General features: G+C 37.8%; 6 protein-coding genes across 11 annotated transcripts in view; 3 read left to right on the top strand and 3 right to left on the bottom strand.

The window, feature by feature from the left end:
* Positions 1 to 473, top strand: part of LOC104771517 (protein transport protein SEC23-like) — a 2,546-nt gene extending 2,073 nt beyond the window's left edge. Inside the window, exon 2 of the mRNA XM_010496048.2 lies at positions 88 to 473. Coding sequence (XP_010494350.1) covers positions 88 to 243 — 156 coding nt within the window. The 3' untranslated portion in view covers positions 244 to 473. The remainder of the gene's footprint in view (positions 1 to 87) is intronic.
* LOC104771515 (disease resistance protein RML1A-like) lies at positions 179 to 5,101 on the bottom strand. 3 transcript variants are annotated; one of them, XM_010496045.2, is made up of 6 exons: positions 4,625 to 5,101; positions 3,351 to 4,452; positions 3,185 to 3,245; positions 2,943 to 3,100; positions 1,051 to 2,839; positions 179 to 956 (listed from the first exon to the last, which is right to left on the bottom strand). In XM_010496045.2, exons 1-5 carry the CDS (start codon positions 5,074 to 5,076, stop codon positions 1,121 to 1,123), a joined length of 3,492 nt encoding a protein of 1,163 aa, XP_010494347.1. In that variant the 5' UTR covers positions 5,077 to 5,101; the 3' UTR covers positions 179 to 956; positions 1,051 to 1,120. The 3 variants fall into 3 exon arrangements, with proteins under 3 accessions (XP_010494347.1, XP_010494345.1, XP_010494346.1); XM_010496043.2 differs by having other exon boundaries at positions 2,943 to 3,245; XM_010496044.2 differs by lacking the exon at positions 179 to 956 and having other exon boundaries at positions 960 to 2,839; positions 2,943 to 3,245.
* LOC104771514 (lactosylceramide 4-alpha-galactosyltransferase-like) lies at positions 8,218 to 10,439 on the top strand. The gene is made up of 2 exons (XM_010496042.2): positions 8,218 to 8,530; positions 9,155 to 10,439. Exons 1-2 carry the CDS (start codon positions 8,365 to 8,367, stop codon positions 10,225 to 10,227), a joined length of 1,239 nt encoding a protein of 412 aa, XP_010494344.1. The 5' UTR covers positions 8,218 to 8,364; the 3' UTR covers positions 10,228 to 10,439.
* LOC104771513 (transcription factor bHLH92-like) lies at positions 12,107 to 13,477 on the top strand. Its single transcript, XM_010496041.2, has 3 exons — positions 12,107 to 12,531; positions 12,789 to 13,079; positions 13,194 to 13,477. The coding sequence occupies exons 1-3, from the start codon at positions 12,184 to 12,186 to the stop codon at positions 13,269 to 13,271; spliced, it is 717 nt and encodes a 238-aa protein (XP_010494343.1). The 5' UTR covers positions 12,107 to 12,183; the 3' UTR covers positions 13,272 to 13,477.
* LOC104771512 (40S ribosomal protein S15-5) lies at positions 13,611 to 15,024 on the bottom strand. Its single transcript, XM_010496039.1, has 4 exons — positions 14,945 to 15,024; positions 14,681 to 14,829; positions 14,540 to 14,597; positions 13,611 to 14,083 (listed from the first exon to the last, which is right to left on the bottom strand). Exons 1-4 carry the CDS (start codon positions 14,945 to 14,947, stop codon positions 13,838 to 13,840), a joined length of 456 nt encoding a protein of 151 aa, XP_010494341.1. The 5' UTR covers positions 14,948 to 15,024; the 3' UTR covers positions 13,611 to 13,837.
* Positions 15,522 to 18,899, bottom strand: part of LOC104771510 — a 3,702-nt gene continuing 324 nt past the window's right edge. The window contains exons 2-8 of one of the 4 annotated variants that reach the window (XM_010496037.2): positions 18,567 to 18,702; positions 18,325 to 18,468; positions 18,149 to 18,232; positions 16,336 to 18,037; positions 16,136 to 16,251; positions 15,933 to 16,051; positions 15,522 to 15,852 (exon numbers count right to left, since the gene is read on the bottom strand). In XM_010496037.2, the coding sequence (XP_010494339.1) occupies positions 15,733 to 15,852; positions 15,933 to 16,051; positions 16,136 to 16,251; positions 16,336 to 18,037; positions 18,149 to 18,232; positions 18,325 to 18,468; positions 18,567 to 18,579 (2,298 nt within the window). In that variant the 5' untranslated portion in view covers positions 18,580 to 18,702 and the 3' untranslated portion in view covers positions 15,522 to 15,732. Of the gene's footprint in view, positions 15,853 to 15,932; positions 16,052 to 16,135; positions 16,252 to 16,335; positions 18,038 to 18,148; positions 18,233 to 18,324; positions 18,703 to 18,899 lie in introns of all 4 variants that reach the window. The other 3 variants (XM_010496035.2, XM_010496036.2, XM_019242054.1) reach the window with 3 other exon arrangements.

Below are 18,899 nucleotides of genomic sequence, written 5' to 3'. Positions count from 1 at the left end.
TTCCGGAACCTTCTTGAAGCACCGGAGATTGATGCAGCTCAGTTAGTGACTGATCGGATTCCAATGCCGAGGATTGTGCGGTGTGACCAGCACGGTAGTCAAGCTCGGTTTCTTCTTGCCAAGCTCAATCCTTCGGTGACTCAGAAAACAGATCATACTGGTGGTTCAGATATTGTTCTTACTGATGATTTGAGCCTTCAAGATTTCCTCGAAGATTTGCAATCTCTGGCAGTGAAAGGCTGAGAAATGTGGGAGCAAACTAGTAAATTGGTTCTGTTTTGAATCGGTACAGGTAATGATTTTGACTAATTGGGTTTTGTACGAAAAAATTAATACAGTACTGGTATTTTAGTCATCATCTATACCTGTTATTGTCAGGTCTTCTGAATCGTTTAGATAGAAATGGGAATTTGAAATGTATGATTTGGTTTGGACCTGATTTATTACAGAAAGGTTTTGATCTTTGTGAGCTACTGTAATTGTGCAATGCGAAAAAGAAAGTCTCCAGTTATTTGGTGACAATTCTCTCTCAAAATTTTCAGTGATAAATTTGTAACATGTGAACTGCTTTAAGAAGTAATCACTAGAGAAGCAAATATAACTAGTTGATCACCAAATTATAAGGGAAACAGGTTACATGAGCTTTTGTCCAATCTCCCATCATGCAACATATAAGTGACCAAGCTAAACGATGGAGCATCACAGGACCACTCCTCATTTCTTAGATGAGTTCAGCTGATGAGGCTTTGTCACCTTACCTAAGGCGTGCCTTAATTAGTTAATTATACGTATAGCCGTCTGGGAGAGGCCCATCTTCTTTCATTTTTCTGAACAAAGCATCACTTTCCTGTAGTCTGTGAGTGAGACTCATGAAACCGGTTTAGTAATCCTTAGTTGATCCATTGGGGCTTAACCGGTTTGTGTTTGCTAGTCTGTATATCATTTTGGTGCTGTAACTGTTAAGAAACCAAGATCAATCTCTTTATTCCTTAAAATCAAGCGATACAATTAATTGAGAGCATGAGGAACATTGTACAACATCAAGCATACCGAAACTGATGTTGAGCCGATGAAGCGACTGGATCAGGAGAAAGTTCTGACAACGAGCCGCAATAACCCATCAAATGCCAGACAATTTCTTGTTCAATCTCTCTGTTTTCTTGTTTTTTTCTTGCCTCTGAATAGATTTCTCCAGCTTCTTTGCTGCCTTCCTAATAGATACACACAGTTTCTTGTTTATCTTCTCTGGTTCTTCTGAAGAACTTGGCCGCTTTCTTTTTGTGCTTCTCCTTGTTTGTAAAGCGGTTTCTCCAGCATCTTTGATGTCTTCATAGTCCATATCTACAACGCTAGGGATCTTGCATTTATCACCCTCAAGAGGAAGAGACGATAAGATGGGGTGAGCTACGTAGTCATATTTGGGGTGAGCTACATAGTCATATTTGCAGGGACATGCCTCTACGAATTGCACACCACATCGTAATATCTTGCAAGGAAGGCCCCCGAAATCAAACTGCAACTTGTCTTCTGGAATGTTGTCTTGCTCTAACGTGAAATAAGAGTTGAGAATAAATAAGTGATCCGTCTCAAAGGTATATGACACATCTATGTATGGCCATATATACACAGAGGTAGAGTGGTTGCCTCTGAGGTGACAAGATATTTGGATACAGCTAGCAGGGACATCATTTGGCCAATCTCCCGCAGGAAGTACAACGCAAGCTTTGAATTTCATGGATCCGGATAGATGCATGTGATGTAAATGGATAGTCAGTGAACTTCCTCTAGCTTGGTGACTAAAGTATTCAGGAACTTCACCACCTGGTAAGATTGCATAGCCACAAGCCCATTCTTCAATGAGTAGTTTACGAGCTTCTCGTATCAGTTTCACGCAGTTATTGAACTTGAGAATGAGCTTGGGGTTGTGATATGAGTTACATGGCTGAGATATGCTTTCCAGTGACCTACAGTTTTCTGCATGCAGTTCTGACAGGGAGTCTGGAAGCTCTGGCAGTGAGACAAGTTCCACGCAGTCGTGAAGGTGAAGGGAGTGTAGATGTGAGAGATGTTTGATGGAATGTGGAATACTTGTGAAATCATTTTCACTCATAAACAATTTTAAGGGGAAGCTATGGATATTTTCAGGTATATCTGCCGGCAGACTCTTAGCTTGAACATTGTCCAACCTCAGTAACAGCTCATGCTTAAAGCTAAAGCTCTGGAAGATTTCTACAGGAAATTTCCTCACATTAATGCATCCTGTAAAATTAAGCTTCTGGAGACGTATTAACTTACAAATGTCTGGCGAGATGTCTAGCAGCTGCTCACAGTATGTCATTGACAATATCTTGAGCCCATTGAGATTCTTGATCCAGCCAGGAATCTCAGTTATTCTTGAATAGTCCAGATACAACTTTGATACGGTAGCTGGAAGAAGAGGGAATGTTGTAACTGTTTCACAACATATCATTGTTAATCTCTTCAGACAATTCCAATGTTGAACTGAGAGAGGCACTTCTTTTATTGCTGCGAAGGACGCACTTAGACAGACAATTTTACTAGAAATCTCTGGAAAATCTTTCAGTCTCGAGCACTCGCAAATATTGAGGAAGCTTAGAGACTTCAATGCGAGGTTTGCAGGAAAAGACTCCAGGTTTATGCATTCCCCAAGGTGTAAGTAATTCAGCTTTTGAAGTTTTCCAAAAGAGGAAGGAAGTGCGGCCAAACTGCGGCAACGAGTCAACTCTATTCTCTCCAAATTTGTTGCTTTCGAAAGATCAGGAAGTTCTTTCAGGTTGACGGAGGCACACAAGTTTATTTTCTTCAGACAGTTGAGCATCTGAAAACAATTGTAAGGAAACAAAATGTGAAATTCATTGTTAGTTTGGACAAAAACTAAAAACACAATGCATTTTACCAAGAAACTGAAGCCATAAGCTTACAGGGTCTCCTTGCCAGAGCTTCTCCAATTTGCTCTCTCGCATATTGATTTCAACAAGAAATTTCGCAGAGAGTTGGGTTTGCATATATTTCATAGGACACGCTTCCCAATGGAGTAATCTGAGTCTAGGAGGTAAAGGCAAACAGTCCAAACCTTCATCTAAATGCAGTCTGGCCTTATTAGACCAGTGTTTGTAAAATCTTAAAATTTGGAGATTATGCATTCCAGCGAAAGCTCCCTTACCTAGGAACAACTCCTCGATTTCAGACACGTTAAACGATATGCCTAAAACAGTTCCTGTTCCCTGAAATATTCTCCAAAGAAGGAAAAAAAACCCAAGGTTAGAACAATCTGATTGCTTGAAATCATACTGAGAAAGCCAAATAAGATGATAAAAACAAGGACTTACGGTATTATCAGCAAGAACATCATTGATCGTTTTAGCATCCACTAGAAATTGACGTTTCCCAGGTTCATGGGTTGATTGTCTACGAACGATTAGTCGCCCCATGTGTTGTAACAAATTGTGCATCATGATACGTTTGTCACTCGAGATAGATATGAGAGCCCTTTCGACTAGGACGTCAAGTCCACTTTCAATGTCAAGATCACTATTTCCAAGGAGCTGGGTCACACGATCTTTTCTTTCACCATTGAATAAGCATGCAATATGGAGAAATATAGCTTTGAGATTATCATTATCACCTAAGCTATCATAACCAATTCTTAATATCCTTTCAATGTCTGCATGAAGAGTGGCCTTGAGACTAGGTAGTGCACGAATCCACTTCGTTTTGCTTTTGCCACGCAATGATGAACCCAAAACAGATAGACCTAATGGAAGACGAGTGAGCTTTGTAACTTCATTTGCAAGCTCCACATATCCATCTGCTGGGGAATCTTGTCTGAAGGCTGATTGAGAAAATATCTGCAGAGCTTCAAGTCTTGATGGAAACCCCACCTCATATATATGGTTGATATCATGCGCTTCCAAAATATCTTTATGCTTGGTGGTCACAATAATCCTACTTCCAACACCAAACCAGTGAGGTCGATCTGCTAGAGCATTTAATTGCTCTATGTTATCCACATCATCAAGAACAACGAGCACTTTCCAGTACCTAAGCCTGTTCTCCGCAACACCTAGATTTTTTATCCTCAAATCCTTATCATTGAACAGTTCAGAGAGAAACCTTTCTTGCAACCTCAACTTCGAACTATAGCTTTCATTACTCCTATAACTTCCTTTAACATTCTCCATAAAAAGAGTAACCTGAAAGCTGCTGGATAACCGATTGTACAACGCTCTAGCGATTGTGCTTTTACCAATGCCTGCTGGACCCCAAATCCCTATCATCTTCACTTCATTACTCTCCAGACTTAACAATAAATTCATCTTTTCTATATGATCTTCGATTCCAACGAATTCATCGAAATCCTTTGACAGTGTAGAATTCAACTCATTAGAAACATCTCTGCAAATTTTTTTTATCATAGCTGCTTCACTATGCCTGAACAACAGAGACACAACCATTTCTTCATCAAAATTAACTCAATAGACACACATTTGCAATTCTGCATCATCCGATTCATAGGTATAATACATTCCTAGCAAAATCGTTCTATGGAGTTGGAGATAGCAATGACAAAATTAGTAATAGTTGGAGTCAAAAATACACAAACCAGTTTTTTGAATGCTCTCCCGAAATGTTGGCAACATCAATCAAAGCTCGCTTCCATCTCTGCTTCTCGTCCTGTGTTTTCCCCAAACAACTTCTCTCGAAGCCCTTGCCAAAATCTCCGATCTGGTACCGTACATGAGACGGATCCACATCGTAGAAAACTGTCATCACCATCTGTTCTTGAGAATCTTTGCACTCCATGATCTCCAACAGTTCGTTTAAGCACCAGCTCGAAGAAGCATAGTTCTTCGATAGGATGACGATGGAGATTCTCGATGCCTTAATCGCTCGTAAAAGCTCTGGATGAATCGATTTGCTATTGATTCCATTGTCCACGAATGCTATGATCTTTCGGTGCTGGAACTCGTTGAGCAAGTGGCTGAGAAAGGTTCGTCGGACGTCTTTGCCTCTGAAACTTGGGAATATGTCGTAAGATGAAGATGAAGAAGCCATGAGGGAGATGGCAAATGAAGGGCCTTTTAGGCCCAAACAGTAAGCCCAAGGCCTGATAAACAACAAACGAAAATGTTCTCTTGTTTGATTATGGCAAAATTAAGTTTTTTTCTTCATTCTCTGTTTCTGATTGTATAAAGCCAAAACTCTCCTAGAGCTAATCTTTTAAGTTGTTGACAAAAAAAAAACCAAGAATCAATTTGGAGAACATATGAATATCATGTTACTTATTTATATAGTTGTGGTATCTCATTTACAATTCAACTCTTACATCTCCATTAACTCTTGGAAAATTGCTAGATGTTCTATAATATTTAGACTAGATCAAGTCTCACTTATTTTTATTTTATTTTAACTAGATAAAGCCTTAATTATCTCCAAAACGTGAAGGCAATAATCATGAAAGATTTGTTGATATGTTAAAAGAGTTACTTGTCAAAATCTCTTATTTGGATGCTGAGCCGTTGACATGATGTCCTCAAAGTTTGGGACTAGTCTTCTTGGGTTTGGATAAGGGAGGATAACTAAGGAAACATTCATACAAACGAACTATTCCTGTTATTTTTTTAGAATTTAGACGAGTCTTTATCATGAAAACACCATAAAATCAGTCATATTAATTTTTCATTTTTTATTTTTTATTTGGTTCAAAAAAAAAAAATCATTTTCTTGAGAAAGTCTCTTAAGAATCTGAATCTAAAGAAAAGGTAAAAAAACTCATAATCCACTTTAAATTAAAGTCTTTAATCACTACGACGAGCTCCGCCACCATCAAGGCATCAACATTAGAAAGCATATCTCTATACGGAGATTCCAAATCATCAGTCACAAGATCATCTAATTACATCATGCAAAATCACAACCAAAACAACAAATCCAACGGTTGTAAAAAAGCTAACCGGAGAGAAACCAAAGACTTTCGAAGCAATTCTTAAATGGTACACACTTTATCACTTATCAGTCAAATACGGAGGACGATTATTTCTGATACCTGATGTTTTGATATGGGAAAAATGTCAAAAAAATCTCCAACTTAAGTTAAACGCCGTCGTTTTACCATTTAAAAAAATAGAAGAGAATGTTGAGCTATAGTTTCGAACCTTTGACCTTTGTTAAAGAATCGATAGTTATTCAACCAGCTGAGCTGTAGTTTTTATTCAATAATTCTACCCAAGTATTCAGAGTTCTTCTTTTTCATCTTTAGCCGGCGACAAAACTAATTTCTTCTTCATCATCCATCCATAGTTGCCTCATATGTTTTCTCTCTATTACGCTTCTCTTTGATCTTAACCAAATCGTTTCTTCGTTGATTGAGGATGGCGGGTCTTCAAGGGATCTAGATCTAGTTCCAGAGATCGGATTGAAGGGTAAGAGTTGAGCGGCGGGGTTGCAAGTTTCATAGGATAGGTCGATAGGAGATCTGGGTGTTGGGGGAGTAAGTTTCTAGTGTCGGTTACCTTACGGTGAGGAGACAGCTGGTTCAATCGACGGTGTTGCCGTGTGGTATACAATTTTAAACTCAAGACAGATCCGGGAGTTGGAAATATTACTTGTGCCCTTAAACCTCTTTACCAACCTGGAATTTTTAACCCCTTACTTTTCTTGTCATCTTCTCCGTTTAGTTTTGTAACGATTCCGACAATGTAACACACCCTTTGCCGATCACCCACTTCGTGGGTTGTCTGATGAAAATATTATTATTACAAAAATGTGTTTGTGAAAAATAATCAATAAATAACTCTGGCTTAGTTGGTTAGTATATTAAAAAAAACTCTGGCTTAGTTGGTTGAGTATCAATTATGGACACATTAGGTGTCGGGTTCGAAACTCGATTCTCACTTTTTTTATTTAAAACTATAAAACGACGGCGTTTAACATAAATTGTTAATGTTGACTTAATCCGTTAAATTCATCCGTTAGTTGACTTAGAGACATGCCTTATTTAGCTAAGTCAACAAAAGTTAACGATTTAATTTAAAAGTCAACTAAAGTTAGCTATTTAATTCACCACAATGAAAGTTGATGCTTTTTTTCAACATTTTTGGTAAGTTGGGGATTTTTTTGACATTTTTCTCTTTTTGATATATAAACTTAGCTGCCTTTTACGTATCAAAAGCTCCACACCAAAGACCCCTCCTCTTGGTGTTTATATTATATATTAGTAGCTGATTTTGTGGTAGATGACTGTTATAACTTAGAAACATAGGGATTAATCCGTAAAGATTCTTATTATTTTTCTCCAAATGGATCACCAATTGAAACCATGTAAGAAACATATAGGTTCCTCCAAAATAATGAATCTTATAAAAAGAGTTGAGATTATACGACCAGCGAGAACAAGCTTGCTTAATTATAACAAAATCTAACAAGAGGTATCGAGATTGACGGTAAAGTTAATCAAGAGGTATCGTTGCGTGTGGAAGCTAATTGGGATTCATGCTTGGCTGTCTACATTTCACCAAGTAGTTCTTGACCAGGTCTTTAGCTCGTCCACGTTTCTTATTTGGGGTCCAAGGATACCGTGACTGGCTCTTCTACTCTGATGCTGCTGTACAGTGATCGGAAAGCAGCACATACACCAAATGTGTTTTTGCTAGATCTTTTATCGTAATGAATAATTGTAATGTAGTATGTCAGCAGTAGTGTAAAGCTTTATACCATCTCACTTTACTTTTCAGTAAGTGCCCTCTTTTTGTCTTTGAATTCTCTTCAGTTCTGGAGTTCCCTATAAGTGAGATGGTCTAAAGCTTTGCAAAAAATATGACTTGTGTTTCAAGCAACGTCCTCTTTTTTTTTTCTTCTGTTTATAAAATCTTAAGTCATTCAATTTAAAAACTTGCCTGTGATAAACATGCTTCACTGTTGCCCTCCTCAGTAAATGATCTTTATAGTCTTTTGTCTTTTGGTTTTATAAAGTCAGGTAGCGTTATTATTATTATTTTTTACGTAGAAGATTATCCAAATATAATACGGTATGATAATGATTTAAGAAAAAGAAATAACAAAGGAAACATTTATCATCATATATATACTGTATATACAAGATTATCCAAGTAAAATAATATGATTTTTTAGAAAAACAAAAAAAGGATACATTTATCCATTATTGGATTCCAAATAGGATTCCTCCTGTTTTCTAAAATCCTAAACCAACACAACTTTGTTAGATATATATATATCGACCACCTCAGGTCTTGTTCTGTTTACGATCTATAATCTCTCTACCGTGAAGCTAAGAAACAAGGATACCTAGCAAGAGCTTTGTTTTTTACTCAAAGAGGATTAAAGATGCAAGCAAGGATACCTATATTCGCAATCTATGCGATTTCTGTACTCGTGTTGTTTCTTCTCTTCATTGAATCTCCAAAATCTGTTGTTCCTGACAACAACTCACCGTTCAAACGAGGCTTGCCTCTCTCCAGAACCGCTGACCCCGTGACAATGAGTAGTAGTAGTATTGTTACAATTGCGGACTGCTCGGACCATTACGATGCAGAAGACTTGGGTACCACAGTTGTAGACTCCGACCATAATGAGAAGGAAGGCATAGGTACCACATTCGTGGACTCGGACCATGACGAAACGGATGAGTTAGGTACCACAGCTGTGAAAGACCATAACGAGAAGGAAGACATAGGTACCACATTCGTGGACTCAGACCATAACGAAACGGACGAGTTAGGTACCACAGTTGTGACAGACCATAACGAGAAGGAAGAATTGGGTACCACAGTTGTAGACTCCGACCATAACGAGAAGGAAGACTTCGGTAACACAGTTGTGGACTCAGACAATAACGAAAAGGAAGAGATAGGTACCACAGTTGTTGACTCAGACCATTGCGAGAAAGAAGGGTTAGGTACCACAGTTGTGGCAGACCATAACGAGAAGGAAGACATAGGTACCACAGCTGTGGACTCAGACCATAACGAAGCAGAAGAATTAGGTACAACAGTTGTAGACTCCGACCATAACGAGAAAGAAGACTTAGGTACCACAGTTGTGGACTCAGACCATAACGAGAAGGAAGACTTAGATACCACAGTTGTGACAGACCATAACGAGAAGGATGAATTAGGTACCACAGTTGTGGACTCAAACCATAACGAAGAGGAGGAGTTAGATCCGTTGGTACCTCCTCGTAAAGCTGGCAAGAAAGAGAGAATTGAATGGTTCAGAAGAAAGCTACCTGAGCTGGAGATACTGAAATCGACTAGCAAGAGCAAGAGATTCCATTCAAGAGTTTTGGATCTGTACAAGAATAATTGCTCTGCTCAGTTCTTTATGGTTTGGCTTTCTCCTGCAAAAACCTTTGGACCAAGAGAGATGTTAGCTGTTGACACTCTCTTCACCACCAATCCTGGCGCATGCTTGGCGATTTTGTCCAACTCCTTAGACTCCCCTAGAGGATACACCATCCTTAAACCATTGTTTGATCGAGGCTTCAACCTTATTGCTGTAACCATAGATATCCCGTTCCTCGTCAAGAACACTCCTGCTGAAGCTTGGCTGAAAAGACTAAAGAGTGGCCGCATGGATCCTGGTTCTATCCCCTTGTTCATGAATCTCTCTGACCTAACAAGACTGGCGGTGCTCTACAAATACGGAGGAGTATATCTAGACACAGACATCATCTTCCTTGATGATATAACAAGATTGAGAAACGCTATTGGAGCACAGAGCATGGATCCGAAAACAAAGACATGGTCAAGACTAAACAATGCAGTGATGGTCTTTGACATCTACCATCCGCTTATGCGAGAATTCTTACACGAGTATTCCACAACTTTCGACGGAAACATATGGGGACACAACAGCCCTTACCTAGTCTCTAGAGTCATCACAAGATTAGGAAACAAACCTGGATACAACTTCACAATCTTTCCACCAGATGCTTTCTATCCAGTGAATTGGATCAACATGCCAAAGCTTTTCAAGAAACCAGCAACCAGAAAAGAAGTACAATGGGTAGAGAAGACGGTACAGGACATGAGCAAAGGGAGTTACATGATACATCTATGGAACAAAGTCACAAGGAAGACTAAGATTGAAGAAGGAAGCGTCATGTACAATCTCATCTCCACTCACTGCACAGTCTGCAAAAACATCAAAAACTCTCATATACTGTCTAAACAGACACAAGGGTTCTAGTCTCAACTCACTGCACAGTCTACAGAATCATCACAAATTTTCATACTTTCTACGCAGTTACAAGGGTTCTTGTTTTTCAGAGAAGCTTCATGTACAGTCTCGTCTCTACTCACTACACAGTTTACAGAATCATCACAGATTCTCATACTTTCTAAGCAGAAACAAGGATTCTCGTTTTTCAAGGAAGCCTCATGTACATTCTCGTCTCCACTCACTGCACAGTCTACAGAATCATCACAGGTTCTCATACTTTCTAAAACAGATACAAGGATTCTCGTATCAAGTCACTGCACAGTCTGAAGAAACATCACTAATTGGATTGTTGTTCTTCTTTTTTTAAAAATGCTTTTTGTTTGGTGTTCATATTTGCTTTACTTTTTCTCTTTGTAAATGACTCAAATCAGATAAAAACTGATTCACAAAGAAGCAAACTTTAATAGAAAGGAGATGTTTCAAAAAAATTCGAATTGGGAAAGTAAAATTAAGAAACTGGAAGAGAGATTTGACAACTTACATTCCCAAAAGAGAGATTGAAACGCTTTCCTTTAGCTGAATGAGGAAGCGGGGAGAGAGAGACACACACCGGCGGTTCCCGAGTGAGAAGATCACCGGAGTATACGCGACGCCATCACCGTGTTGCTGTTATCGAATGTGTTCGAGGAAGAAGAAGAAGATAAGGTAGTGAAGGTTTTGTGTAATGGGGAATGTTCAAAATCACACATTTCAAAGTGTGAGGAGCGGCGCCGGAGATCGATTGTGCGGTTTCTTTGACGCCGGAGATTACTCGATTTGCCGCCAGGAGGAGAAAAGACTCGTTCATTCATCAACTTTAAAATTTTTAATAGGCCCAAACCCATTAAAAGCCCATTTAAATGAGTCCACCGTATTCGTTTTTTTTTCTTTCTTGAAAAGATCATCGATCACTTGATACGTTCGTTTTTCAGTTTTTTCACACATCGTTTTCAAGAATCGAAGTTGGTCAGATTATAAGAATGTAATGGAGATAAAATATACCTAGTTGAAATGCATAAAGGAATCAGAGTCGGTCAAAGCTGTCAGTCAAGTCGTTTACACATGGAACTTTCCTAATTAAAAAGTTAGGAAACGTAGTCCGTCAAAAAGAAAACTCAAAGACTGTGTTATACAACTTACAATATAGTAATAGACAGAAGAACAAACTAATGCCCCCTAAACACATTTATCCACTGATGATAATATTGCGAAAAATAATTTAGTTTACTTGGCTAATCGAAAAATAATAGTATCAAAATGGTGTTATGTTTTATGTCTAATTATTTTATTCAATAAACAAGTTACTCGACCACCACCGGGCACCGGGTGACAAACATATCCTTAGACCTCAGTTATTAAAAAAACTAAATTTTATATTTTTTAATTGGAAAACATCTTTTTTTATGAGAATTGCCCATTTTATTATTTTAGTAAACACTAAAAATTGTTTAAAAAAACAAAAGATGACTTCTTATGTAAATTGAAGTGTTTTTTTTAATAATATTAACTTATAAATTTTGTTCTATATCTAACCACATATGACTTTCTCTTTTGTACTCAAAGAAATTTTTGTTTTGAAGAAAAACTATAGAAATAATAGTATATAGCTTTTACGCGCCAGTTTGCACACAAAAAGATAAGTTTACGCGTCACATAATGTTAAATTTTTGTTGCCACTATACGTCACTTGACTTTCTCTAGTTTCATCCTTCATACATCACTTTGACCGTCTCTAGTTTTCTCCTACATACGTCATTTATCTTAACCAAGAAGTTGAGACAACCATTCATTGTCCACGTTCTCAATATGCTTCACGTGTGTTAATTCAACAAAACCCCACATGATTTAATCATAAGATATATACACACACACGAGAGACACACACAACATCGAAATCACAACTCAAGATTGTCATCAAACACTAATACAGAAAGAGAGAGAGAGATGGATGACTTCTTTCTTGATACGGTTTGTCAAGAAGAAGACAACTTATGGGATCTAATCGCCGATGACATTTCCGTTTACGATGACAAAAGCGTCAGTAGTGTACCGAACAGAAGTGCCTTTAGGCCATACGTGAAGGGCACGGAACCTTTGTTGATGTCTTCATCGAAAGTGAACGTGAAGAAGAGAATGGTGAATTTGCTGAGAAAGAATTGGGAGGAGAAGAGAAACGCGGTTGCGCCAGAGAAAGAAAGGTGCCGGCGACATATGTTAAAAGAAAGAACTAGAAGAGAGAAACAAAAACAGAGTTACTTAGCTCTCCATTCTCTACTACCATATGCCACTAAGGTACATTAATTACCAAACTTTAAATCAGACTTAATGACTTGGGAAAAAAAAACAATCCTAGTGAATTAAAACATCCGAAATTTTACAATGCAAAATGGATAATTTGTAATTTTGTATAAAATTTAGTGACTTTTGCAATTTGCATATGATAATTTAAATTTTTTGAATATGATAAATTTCTAACTACATTACTCATTTGTATAGGATTGATATGGAAACAAGTTTTTGAACAAATATAATTTGTTTTTTCTTCTCAGAATGACAAAAATACGATTGTTGAAAAAGCTGTGGATGAGATTGTGAAATTACAAAGATTAAAAAAAGAACTAGAGAGAAAAATTAAGATGATTGAGGCAAAATCAGCAAAGGATGGTCATAATGATATGACTGAAACAAAGGTTAGGTTTAGTCTACAAAAACCTTTGTCTGGACTTGATTCAATGGTAGAAGTTCTTCATTGTCTTAAATCAATGGGGACAAAACTCAAAACTGTCCACGCCAATTTCTCTCCTCACGAGTTCTCTACAACCATGAACATCGAGACTCAGGTACATACATTTACACAATCCGATTTTATTTGGTTTGATCGGGTTTTGGATAATAAAGTTATGATACATATAAATATGTATTTGTGCCTATGATATTAGTTATTTTCTTGACAGATAAGAGGAGAAGAGGTGGAAAAGAGAGTGGAGAGAAGACTCCAAGAAAATGAATGGAAATTTCTGTTTCTCTCATAAGCTTTTCATTTTTTTCAAAGACTACTAATCAGTTCCTTTGTGTTGACTTTTTTTTCATTCATTTTATTTTTTCTTATATATATATTTGTAGATATGTAATTCAATTGGTTCTACTTTGTTGCCAAAAAATAAAATATAATTGGGCACTACTTTTGATTTTTAAAGGTTATAAGAATAATATTACACATCTGAAAAAGATTAATTTATTACTGACTGTGTATTAGGAAAATCTAGTATACATCTATATCTGAAATCGTCAAATAGGACGACCATAGAGTTGTTACAGAAGAAAAAAAGATTGGATTAATAATTTTCACCTACCTAGTCAAAACGAGAAAAGAAGCAAAAGAAACAGCTCCTTGAATCATTACTTTTTCTGAATTGATGGACTATATTTGAAAACTTCAAACATATAAGTAAAACAAACGAGTAGCAAAATGAAATAACTTAACACATGACTCAAAGTCTAAACCTTAAAAGACATTAAGGTTATCTAAAGAAGATAAAGATTAGTAGCAAAACAATAGAGATGGAAGAAAAAAACAATATAGAGTCTTGCATTGGCTTCACTTGAGAGGGATAAACCTGGAGGAATTGGTAGCACCAACACCAGGCCTACCGTGCTTAACCGGTTTGTATGAGATTGAGAACTCAGCCAAGTAATGTCCAATCATCTCCGGTTTAATCTCGACTTGGTTAAAAGTCTTTCCGTTGTAAACACCGATGATGCTTCCAATCATTTCAGGCACAATGATCATGTTTAAATGTGTTCTCACTGCTGCTGGCTTCTCACCAGCTGGTGCCTCTAATTTCTGCTCAAAAAACAAAAACCTTTGTTCTTTAGTGTTCAATCCCATTGCACAAAGTCATGACATTATATATGGTCTCACACAGGAGTAAATTAAAAGTAATTATTTTAAGTCATGAAAATACAAAAGAAGTAAAACACTATGGAAATAACGCTATGGAGAATCTGAATTATTACACAAACATGGCTTTATACTCACACACAAGACTGATACTGCAAAGAATACAAGAACAAACTGATAACCTTAGAACTATAAGACGAATAACAATGGTTTTATTAGCAAGCATCACATAAGCTCTCTTTTTTTTGGTGTGCAAAGCATCACATAAGCTAAAAACCAACTGTAATCTGATCATCAAAATCTCTTAACATTACAAGGAAAGAAGATACACAATTCCTACATTTTGACGATATGTTCAACCAAGATCTAATTAGTGATGAGAGGAGATAAGGACTTTACCGCTTTGCGCAGTTTCTTGATCAAAGCCATAGGTTTCCTGTTCAATCCTCTAGAGAACCTTTAAAAGATAACAAAACACATCAGTCTCACAGAATCACCAAGAGACGAAAGCTAATTTTCTTGGTTACAAAGAATTTTAACCTTCTCCGGATACGGGCACTGAAATGCTTGACAAGATCTTCGGTTGACATGTCGAGAAGAGCATCGAGATCGACTCCTCTGAAAGAGAATTTCTTGAACGTTCTCTTTTTCACGATTCCAGCCGCAGCAACCTCTGGTTCGACATCCACCTATATATAGATAGATGATTCAATATATGACGAGAAATTAAATTACAACCATAATGTTCGAAAATCTAATGATCACGAAAACAAATTTCAGATAGACAGAGATCGAGGAACTAACCATTGTTGGATTGATGAAATTCTAAAACTCTACAGAGACTCAAAACCAAAGTGTCTGCGGAAGCGACAAACAACTTTACTTAAGCACCAAATAAATAGGTGACACTGCCTAACCCTAGATTTTATTTTAGTTTTTTTCATTTTTGGTCCTTAGCCTCTCTTTTTTTTTCTTTTCATCCGAGTCCATATATTTGGAAAATGAGGCCAATAAAAATTAATCCTAAAATTTTATTGAAATTATAAATAAAATAAAAATAGCTAGATAACCCAACAATCAGATCTTTGAGATACAAGTATATTTACAATTTGTGAAGTCCACTTGTCAAAAGTTTTAAAGGTTTATTTACTTAGCTCAGGCTATTACATTTGCAACTATCCTTGTTCATGTGAATGAACTAGTCTTCATTTTGGTGACACTTTGAAAATGTGCAAAGCAAAAATGACCATTGTACACGGATGGGCTTTGATAGATCCACTACAATACTATACGTGGATATCAATATACTTGTCCTCCGGTTGTACTTGAGAAACTAGATCGTCCTTAACAGAAGCTAAATAAATAGTTACAGAGACAGAAAGATACGAACAAAACTCGCAAGTCTATAGAAGTTGGACATCCAGTTTTAGATTGTCATCTGGTTTGAGACATTCGATGTCCTCTGAACTAGCCAGAAATTTACACTCTCATTTTTAACCACACCAAAAAAAAAAAATACATGTGTCGACGTAAAATCCTATTAAATAAATACATTTGGTCCTCAAAACATGTATTATCTATTTTGAAAGATCCTAAAAGCCTAACATCTTTCTCTGCTGAATTTTCCGAATAAGTTCCTCTGCCGACGGGATGCCATCGCCGCTTCTACCGGTACTTTTCTCGACGCTCCGCCACCACACCTTCAACTCCTCCTACTCAAGATAAGTAATGCAAAATATTCAGCTATGAAAACCTTATTATACCTCAAGAAAGGTCGTGGTTTATTATATACCTCAAGAAAGTCATGGTTTGAGATAAACTGAGACTCAACAAGGCAAGTCATCCCTTTAACCTTAACTGAAATCGAGCTACTCTCTGAATGTTTCCTTGAGCTTTGCACCTCTGTGGCCCCTGGTTAAAACCAACATATTTAAGTTGCGATAAAACCAGAAAATATGTGATTTCGAGGACTGGTTTATATACGAATGTACCAACCATCTATGCGGGCTACGTAGTACCCTGTTCCACCAAGCCCTTCTTCCCATTTCCCGAGCCTTAACCGCAAGAAGAACCCTTCAAGACCCGATACAGTCTTCTTGGTATTTAGCCATCTGAAATTAAAATGTCAAAAAAGATGTTGAGAGCCTCATAATGTGGCAGGAGAAAAGTCTTTTAAAGTGTGAGCTGGAACTTACTTGAGAACGTGTGTGCGGGTCAAGCGAAGAACTTGAACAGCGTCAAAGACTGCTTTTGGTACGTCTGTGAAACCAGTTAAGGGCAGCAGCTTTGAGCCAGAGGTAGAAGCTAAAGCGTGCTTTATCGCTTTATCTTCTACTCCTGAACTATACAGTGGAGCATTCGGGCATGTTGCAGCCCAGTGACTTAGCTGAAAACATCTAATGCATAGGCTTGACACTTCTTCTCTTCTATTCCGAGCAGTTATGTTCTGTACTAGATCTCTGAGCTCAATATCAGTTACTTCCAGACAATCTCGTAAACAGTGACCCTTTTTACCGCAGTAGAAACAAATTAGATTCATCTGTTCCTCGTCTGCGTTCTCAGCTAAGGAACTTGGAATGATACGTTTGACAGCTTCTAACTTTCTTGCAAACAAAGAAGCCATTATTTCTGAAGACTCTATCCTCATTGGAGAAACTGTGGGCGCCTTGTTCTGTTTTAAAACATTATCGGCTGCCAGCATTATCTGTGAATCACGGGCTTTAGCTGCGTCTGAGGCTGAATCATTGCCCTCTTTAGTCGTTATACTGGCCTTTTTCTGAGGGAATGAACTCTTAGAAGAAAATCTGCTTATCCACAAACTTTCAAGACCAGAGTTTCTGTTGGTTACACACGGACTAACCTTCCCATCAGCTTCACCGCGGACTTTTGGCTCTTCGTTCGGCTTAGACTTACTAAGAGGCATCAAAGAGATGTTTGGCTCTTTGTTATCCTCATGTTTGTTCTCTGACGAGAGCGGTTCGCTTGTCTGATTAAATCCATCTTTTCCTGATGAAATGTTGGGTTCAGCCACTGGACCAATCTCATTACCAGATAAAGACAAGTGATCCTCTTTGGTAATCTCACATTGTTCAGGAATCCAGGGAAGTTCCTGCAAAGAAGTAGGATTAGCATCATTCGAGATATCCATCTCCACGGCATCTTGACTTTGTTTCTTCGGACAATATATAGACTGGAAAAAAGACTGGAAACCAGTGTTTCTGCATCCGCTGCTTTCCTTCACACAGCATGGATTCAGTTCTTGTTGGTCAATAATCACATTGACTTGGCCATGGCCATGGCCATGACCATTAGCATCTGAAGTGGTGGTAGTAAGAGTTACAAAAGGAGAATCGTCTTCTTCATTACCTTTCCAGATTCCTTTTGTCATGTTTGATATCCAATTCATAAAGGAACTATCTTGCTTGAGCTTTGAAGTTGACCCCAAACATTCTTGACTTAGCGTTTTGAGCCGTTTGCTTCCAAGAATCAGCTGTTGCTCAAACCCTGGTCTTTTCTTTCCCCTTGAGAGCAAACCCGCACTATTGCAACTTTCTACACTCCCGAAACTCTCATCGTCATTCTCATCACCCTCAAAGTTTTCATCAGATAAAGCTTTTTCTTTCCCTTTCTCTTTGGCATGACGACTATAAGAGACACTTGGTCCAGCCTTCTCAACATCAGGCTCACCTTCCGGAAAGTATTCACCTTTGCCTTCACATGCTACAACAGCAAGAGTTGTGAGGTTGTTCTCATCCATTGATTCTAAACGATCAACTCGATTAATATTCATCTTATCCTCTTCTTCTTTATCTCCACGGTTAGTCGGTTCTTCTTGAGATCCAGCACTTTCCATCCTCAACAAAGCTTCTGTTTTTCCTCCAATAGCTCGGGGAGAATCTACTCAGTATCCAAAACAACCATAGAAGACAAACACAACAGCTTAAATCCATAGTTGCCTACTAATGGTAAACAGACTGACACTATAAACTTCATGTAATCACTTTTCACCTGACGATCTTTTGGAACTTCCTGCTTCTTCACTCTCTATATCATCATTGATTTCAACCTTATCCTCAACAGAACCACCAATCCCTGCAAACACACACACACAAGAACTCATTATCAATAAGACGGTTCTATGCAATTACAATCAATTTGGTACTGTTTCTTATCATTCTAGCAACCTGAAAATGGTCTATTCATCCCGCTACACGCTTGGTTAACTTGATCTTGTGTTCTCAACTGGACATCTACCGTTTCGTCTTCTTCTTGCTGTTGCTGCTGTTCGATACTTGTGCTATTGGAACGAAGCTCCATGTTGGTTTGTCCTGAATCAAAGAAGTTAGGAGAGAGTAATTTTGCCGTTCCAGTGAAACTGAAATCTGCACATCTTAGGCTTAGACCGTTCCGAGGAGACCAAACTAACTCTGATAAAGCATCCACGGAAGCAAACTTCATTCTTGCTTCTGCATTTGCAACACTAGGTACACGACTCGAAGACGAATTCTCTAGCTCTCTACTTTGCTCATCTCCATCTCCCATATCTCCTGAAACCAACCACCCTGAGACATAACGAACCAGAACCCATACTAAAATTGACCTCAACCACCGTAATCAACATATAACTTAGCTTACAAAACAAGTAATACATCGATTCAAAACCCATTAAAAAAAATTAGGCAAAACACATAGTACCAAATCATAAACCCATAAGCTAATTAGATCAAAAGCAAATGATAAAACTTTATCTCAAGCAATA

This window comes from Camelina sativa, chromosome 20 (assembly GCF_000633955.1).
Source record: "Camelina sativa cultivar DH55 chromosome 20, Cs, whole genome shotgun sequence".
Classification (NCBI taxonomy): Eukaryota; Viridiplantae; Streptophyta; class Magnoliopsida; order Brassicales; family Brassicaceae; genus Camelina; species Camelina sativa.
This window is presented reverse-complemented; position numbering and strand designations above follow the sequence as displayed.